At 60.0% G+C, this 7034-nt stretch overlaps 2 protein-coding genes across 2 annotated transcripts in view; one reads left to right on the plus strand and one right to left on the minus strand.

The window, feature by feature from the left end:
- Window positions 1–164: 164 nt before the first annotated feature.
- Window positions 165–530, plus strand: LOC104538711 (transcription termination factor 4, mitochondrial-like; the record flags this gene model as incomplete). Its single annotated transcript, XM_010182003.1, has 1 exon — window positions 165–530. A coding segment is annotated over one exon (366 nt), but the record flags the coding sequence as incomplete, so codon positions are not given.
- Window positions 531–2874: 2344 nt separating this feature from the next.
- LOC104538712 (sushi, nidogen and EGF-like domain-containing protein 1) overlaps window positions 2875–7034 on the minus strand; it is a gene marked incomplete at its 5' end in the record, with an annotated part of 8633 nt that continues 4473 nt past the window's right edge. The window contains 8 exon segments of the mRNA XM_010182004.1: window positions 2875–2911; window positions 3100–3183; window positions 3725–3815; window positions 4188–4307; window positions 4449–4535; window positions 5054–5136; window positions 5956–6100; window positions 6456–6734. Coding sequence (XP_010180306.1) covers window positions 2875–2911; window positions 3100–3183; window positions 3725–3815; window positions 4188–4307; window positions 4449–4535; window positions 5054–5136; window positions 5956–6100; window positions 6456–6734 — 926 coding nt within the window.

A 7034-nucleotide genomic window follows, 5' to 3' on the forward strand; every position in this document is an offset into this window, starting at 1 on the left:
GGCCGAGCAGCTGCGGGAGGTGCTGGGGACCTGCCCCGCCGTGCTGCTGGAGGAGCCGCGCCACCTCCACCTCCACTTCCAGGTGAGGAAAGGGGGGACCCGCGCGGGGCCCCGCCGCAGGTCACCGCGGCTGCTGTGCCCGAACAGCCTGTGTCCCCTTGCAGTACGTGTACTTCAGGATGGGGGTCAAGCAGAAGGAGATGGTGAAGGCCCGGCTGTTCCGGGTGCCTTTTGCCGAGCTCAGGAACCGACACATCTTCCTGGAGCGCCGGGGGCTCTACCAGACCCCTCACAAAGGCCAGATTGAAACCAATAACCCAAAACTGAAGGACATCCTTCAGCTCCCTGAGAAAGACTTTCTGGCCAGCCTGGCCCGCTCCACTGCCGAGGAGTATGAGGTCTTCAAGAAGCTGCTGGCTCAAGAGGAGAAGGAAGAAGAAGAGGAGGAAGAAGAGGAAGACAGAGATGCACTGTATGCAGAGGAAGATGAAGACTTGGACAGTGAAGGCAGTAAAACAGCCTGGAAGTGAGGAGGTGAGGCTCCAAGGTGCCCAAGCTCTGCACCCGTGGGTGCTCTAGGCCCCTGCCCCACACAGACATGAGCCATGGTGGCTGCAGGGCTCTGTGTGCAGGGTCCTGCGGGGGCACAGCAATAAATCCCATTTCTCAGAATACAATAACCCTTGTTTCTCCTCATTGACCAACTACTTCACACAATATCCAGTTTCCATAAAGTGTTTTTATTTAAAAAAAAACAAAACAAAACCAAAAAACCCCAAAATAACTAATTTATTTCCAAGGCTAGGTTAAGACCTTCTGGCTCCATTACATAGTGTGCTGGCTGTGGGGCAGGAGGCTGCTGTGCTGGCTTTCAGTGGGACCACTCTTTTGTTGCAAAGCCAAGGCCCCATCCATGGCTGCACTGAACCAGGACTGTCCCATCATGGCAGAGCCACCTCCGCAGCCTGTGTTGGTGCTGGACTCGTGGCTGACAAAGCAGCAAATGCGTTTTGACCACAGCCCCAGAACCTCCCCTCCCTCGTGGATTGCAGAGGCTGCACTGGCTTCCCCCTTGCCCTGCTTTTCAGGCAGGGGCTGGCAGCTGCTTCTGCCCTGGGGAGGCTGCGGGGCTGGAGCAGGAGCAGGATGAGGATCAGGCAGCCTTGGAGGAGGAGGCAGATCTGTCTCCAGCCCCAGTTCTTGGAGCAGAGGTAGAGCCCATGCGGGAGGGGAGTGTCGTGCTGGTTGTGGCTTTACATCAGCCCTGCTGTTCCCAGGCTGCTGCCAGATGGCTCAGCAGCTGCTCTGCAGGGATGAGCGCTCTTACGCTGCTCCCAGGAGGGAGAGGGTGGAACCAGGAGCACCAAAACTCCTGGGCCTGTTCTGCTCCGAGCACGCTGACACTCATGGCTCAACAGCAGAGCACCCTGTGATGCTCACAGGAGGGGAGGGCTGCCCCCCACGCTGGGGAAATAACACTCTATACCATAACTACGATATATCTCTGGTACGTATTAATTTATAATATACACTGTGTATGTTAATACACAAATCTATGTTTAACTAGCACTGTTGTACAAACTCACAAAAACTAGAAACGTTTCTAAGCTACACTTTTTCCTTGCTGGCCCTGCCACCAGCGGGCTGGTCCTCTCCAGCTGGTGCCACCAGGAGCACAGACGCTGGCAGCAGCTCATGGGGACAGCACGTGGCAGTCTTTGTCACTGAGCCCATGCTGTGCCCTGCGCTGGATGCAAGGCGACTGGGGTCAGAACAAGCACGGTGTTAATGCCTCAGCTGACCCTACAGATCACTTCTAAAATTCTTCCTAAGTGCTCTATTCCTTTCTGAGCTGGAAATTTGGTTAAAACCAGGGATTGTTTACAAAGCAAAGAAAAAAAGGCAGGCAGTAGAGGCTGCCTCAGTTTCCGCCGCCAGAGCAGAGGAGACGGGGACGTGCATCCACTGCCCACGCTTGCTGCTCGCTGTTTCTAACTCAGCTACACAGGGAAGGGCTCCTCCAGCCAGGTTGTTGGCTGCAGTTCAGGTGATCGCTAAGGCTTTTTGGTCTGCATTAAACTGTTTTTTATTTGGGGGTTATCGGTAATTTATAACCTTGGATTACGAAAACGGGTCGGTGCAGATGCTGGTGGCAGGGAGCTGGGCTGGACCCTGCCGATGCCTGAGCAGAGCTGGGAGCCCAGAGCAGGTGGTGATGGCAGGGCCAGTCCCCTCAGGGTGGGGGGCAGCCAGGCAGGCACTGGGGCTCAGCTCCTCGGGAACAGAGAGGTGGCCGGAGCAGGGCCAGCCAGGGCAAAGGCAGTGCTGGTCCGGCGGAGGGAAGGGACGCTGCTCGGCGTGTCGATCGGCTGCAGGTCCCTAATGGGCTGGAGAAGCAGGAGAGGCTGATGCCAGGCAGGAAGGTTCCCCCACTGACTTCAACCCCATGAGCAGATCGGATCTTCCTGGTGTTTCAAAAGCCCTTAGATGTGGAAAGATGAAGCTTCTACTGCTTTGAACCCTGCAAAAGGAGCAGGGGAAGAATGAGCTGGTGTGCAGAGTCCCCCAAAACTCCGCAGCTTCCTCTACCCTGTGTGCCCATCTCAGGCTGGGAGAAGGGGACCTGCCCCCTCCAGGGCTCCAGCCTTTGCCTGGCACAGGCAGGCAGGACTCTTGTTCACAGGGCTGCAGAGCTGGGGGAAGCAGAGCATTGCCTCCTGCTCTGCCACCCTAGCCCCAGCCAGGAGCCCTCAGACCCTGGAGAGCCCTCACAGCCCCTCGACACAGCAGCGCGAGCCTGGGCTGTGCTATGGCCCCCAGTCTCCTCCTCCCCCACTCCCCGGGACAGAGGCAGCCCTAGAACAGGTACTTACTCTATGGCTTCTTCAGTGTGTGACTGGTGCTGGGTTTTCTGAAAGAGAAGGCAGGAGAGCGCCATCACTTCTCATGCTCCGTTCTGCACGGGATGCCTGCACCCCTCACCCCATCTGCCCCCAGTCTGGGCACCCCAGTGTGTGCTGGGGGACACCGGCCGGCTGTGCCCTCCTGTCCTGGGCCGCAGGACAGCAGGCATGCTCAGTGCGGTGCTGCGAGCTGTACCTGCTGGTTGTCTTCCAGGAAGCGGTGCTCTCACAGCTCTCCTTGTAGCAGACAGCTGTGTGTGCCTTGTAGACTCTCCTGTACCTGCACACACAGCAGAGCGGCGAGTTGTAGAGAGAACAGGCCCAGAGCTGCTTTTAGAAGAGAGGCAGGGTCTGGGGGTCTCTCCCATTTCCTTCCAGGCTGCTGTGGTTGCCGGCCTTGGTAAAAACGGGGCTGAGCCTGCTACGCCTGAGGGCTGACCCTATGCTATGCGTGTGCCTCCATCACAGGAAGGCTGGGGTGCTTGAGGGGGCACAGCAGAGGCCCCCACACCCTGGCATCGCAGCAGGGCTGACCTCAGCCCTCTGCAGAGGCAGCGGGCAAGGGATCCGCTGCTGTGAGGGGGTCCCACACACCAAATCCAATCTGGCTGCCCACTACAGGGTGGCATTTTGGCAACACCCTGCCCTGAAATGCAGCCAAGGGGGCAACCCAGGGGCTCAGCCTGCGCTGGGGAGGGGGCAGCTGCCAGCTGGGGTCTGCGGTGGCCTTGTGCTTGCTCTCCCTTCCCTGGAGCCGAGCTGCGGGGGGACACCCCCGGCTCTGTGCATGAGGGGAAGTGGGGAGCACACCCAGTACTCACAGGTAGTGGCAGGTGCCTCCTTCCCACACGGGCAATGACTTGGTTTCCGCGTACAGCCGCGTGCACGAGTGTGGCACCTTCTTGCAGGCTGCTTGGGGAACAGGAGAGGGGGAGCTACCAACCAGCCCGGCCCTGGCCCTGCCTGCCTGTGCCCCGTGGCGGGGGGCCAGTGAGGGCCCCCTCTGCTGTCCTGGAGGGCTGGGCTCGACAGAGCTGACCAGCCCGGAGAGGCAGAGACCCCAGCCTCGCCATGTCTGGATAATGGCACGGGCAGGATCCTGGTGGAGGCGGAGGGGTTAGCCAAAAGTGGGGAGTGGACCTATGCTCCCAGATCTGCTCGAGAGCAGAGCCTAGCCCCTCTCTCCACTGTCAGTACAGCTCAGCCCCCTCAGCTGGGTACTAATGGGGTGCACTCGGTGACCTGGGGGACCCGTGGCTGGGCCATCCGGCAGCAGCACAGCACTCACCCGCTCGCAGAGCCGGCCCTTGAACCCGGGGTGGCAGTGGCAGTGGTGGGCCTGGGCATCCCCGGTGCAGGTGCCTCCGTTCCTGCAGGGGTTGGGGGAGCAGTTCTGCCCCTCTCCTGCAAAACACAGGCGGCCGTCAGACCCCAGCGCAGCCCTGCTTGCCCCCACAGTGTGACAGGGTGCTCTGAGCAGGGATGGGGAAGGCAGAAGGGCCCTGGGCTGGTCCCTGCCGCTCGTGTGTCTCCCCCAGGACTTACTCTTGCTCTTTGCCTGACGCAGCTGCAGCACCAGGCTGCCCTGGCTGGACACCTCTGCGTTCTCCAGCTTCACTGGAGCCTCCGGCTCTGGGCAACAAGAGCAGAAAATGTCACCACCATTCCCAAGGCAGTGGTTTAGCCCTTCCCAGTTGACAACCCTTTCTAGTTGAGCAAGCATGGGCTGTGTGCTGGGCCCTTTCCCACCCTGTGATGTGGGGTTCCCAGGCATGGGGGGATATCTTGGGCCGGCACTTGGATCCCTGGTGTTTGGGGGATGGCAAACAGTGGGGGTGCTGGCCCTGGGCTACCGAGGGGCTTCCTGCTCAGGCATCCTCCTCCTGTGAGGCTGTGCTTGGCAGCAGGGGTGCAGGAAAGGGCACAGGGGAGGAGGCCAGCCCACGCTGCAGCCGGCATTGCCTCCCATCACAGAGGGGCCTCTCTCTATGCTCCCCAAGCAGCTGTGGATCCCTCTTGTTTGCCTGCCCAGGGAGAGGCGAGAGGGCTCTGCCCTCCTCGATGGGTCCCCCAGCCCCACAGCAGCCTGCCCAGCTGCCACCCTGGCACTGGCTGACAGGAGGGAGCCAGAAAAGCAGCAGAGCACTTACGCGTCTTCACGGTGATGGATTTGCCTGGTGCAGTGCCGAACCTGGTGCTGATCCTCCCTCTGCCATCCACCAGCTCAGTGAACCTGGGAGGAGAGATCCATGAGGGTGGGGGGCACCATGGGACATCCAGGCCACAGCCACTCCTGTGCTAGGGCTGGAGGCAGTGGATGAAGCACTTGCTGCTGATGTCGGGCTTGGTGTGAGTCCTGCGGGCTGAGCTATGGGCAGCAGGGGGGTCTCCAGCTCACAGGGCAAGGCTGGGGACCCTGGTGAGTGGGCAAGAGGCACAACTCTGCAGGAGCACAGCTTCACCTTGTGTACACAGGCACATGGGAGCTGAGAAAAGGACCCAAATAATAGAACGGTTGTGGGTAGAAAAGACCTTTAAGATCATTGAGTCCAACCATCGAACCAGCCCTAAGTCCACCACTAGACTATGTCCCTAAGCACTACATCTCCTTGTCTTTTAAACATCTTCGGGATGGTGACTCCACCACCTCCCTGGGCAGCCCCTTCCAGTGGTTGACAACCCTTTCAGTAAAGAAATTCCTCCTCATATTCAACATAAGCCTCCCCTGGCACAACGTGAGGCCATTACTCCTTGTCCTACCACTTGTTACCAGGGAGAAGAGATTGACCGCCACCTCTCTACCCCCTCCTTTCAGAGTGTTGTAGAGGGCAATAAGGTCTCCCACTCAGTCTCCTTTTCTCCAGACTAAACAACCCCAGCTCCCCTCAGCTGCTCTTCATAAGACTTGTACTCTAAGCCCTTCACCAGCTCCATTGCCCTTCTTTGGACACGCTCCAGCCCCTCAATGTTCTTCTTGGAACGAGGGGCCCAAACCTGAACACAGTCTGGGCTTGGGCCAAGCGCTGGTGGAAGACCCAGAGGCAGTGCCTACCTGGGGGCTGGCGAGGGCTCCTCGGCTGCATCGTGATCCGCCAGCAAGCGGAGCTCAGGGAGGAAAGCCGGGGGCAGTCTGTTGCGCAGGACGCGGGGGTGTCCGGCTTGGCTCCACCGTCTCTCTGGAGCCCCATCCCTCTGCACTGCAGACCAAAGGGCGAGGCTTAGTGGGACAGCACCTCAACACCCAGCCTGCCCCCTTGTCCCCAGGCCACCAGTTAGGGCTGTCTGGGGACACATGCACACTCGCCACATGCCTGCGCTGGAAGCACTCTTCTCTGCAAAGCATCCTCTCAGCAGCACCCCGCAACCCCCACCTCCCTCTGCAGGGGACCTTTGTCCTGTCCCCACAGCCAGTGCCCAGTTCTGGGGCAGTGAGTCCCCATGGGCTCCTTACTGTTGGTCAACTGGTTTCGCACTCCCTGCCCCGCATCCCCATTAGCTCATTGCCCCCCTCGAGCTGCAGCAAATCCCAGCCCCAGCGTGCTAGCCACTCACGGGTGGTGATGTAGAGGTGGATGGGCTCGCTGTGCACTTGGCCTTGCTCTGTGTTCTGCACAGCTGTTACAGACAGGCGGTACCGCTGCCCGGGGAGCAGGTCCCGCACTGTGTAGGACACCAGCTTCCCGTTGGGCACATAGCGGCTCTTCACGCTCTGAGTGGTGGTGACGTTGATGATGTACCCCTCCACAGCACCGGTGGGCGGCTGCTCCCATGCCATGGACACGGAGGTGGCAGTGACACGGGAGGCGGTGAGGTTTTGAGGAGGAAGAGGCCCTGGGGCAGGCAGCAGGTGGGGAGAAAAGGTGTCAGCGCTGGTGCCCTTGGAGGGCAACCGCCCTACTTGCCCACACATTACCTTATCAGCCAGGGTCACCCAGCTGTGCCCAGCTCCAAGCCATGTAAAGCACCAGGAGATGCTCAGCACCAGGTCCCTACCAAGGCAGGCAGTGCCTCACCATACCCCGGCACCCGGGTCTGGCTGTCACCCTCCAACTGCCGTACCACAAGGGATGAATCATGCCCCTGCAGGCCCCACACTGGGCTTGGGCAGTGAACACCATCTGGCAGAGGTGG

Source organism: Mesitornis unicolor, unplaced genomic scaffold, assembly GCF_000695765.1.
Source record: "Mesitornis unicolor isolate BGI_N332 unplaced genomic scaffold, ASM69576v1 scaffold32323, whole genome shotgun sequence".
Classification (NCBI taxonomy): domain Eukaryota; kingdom Metazoa; phylum Chordata; class Aves; order Mesitornithiformes; family Mesitornithidae; genus Mesitornis; species Mesitornis unicolor.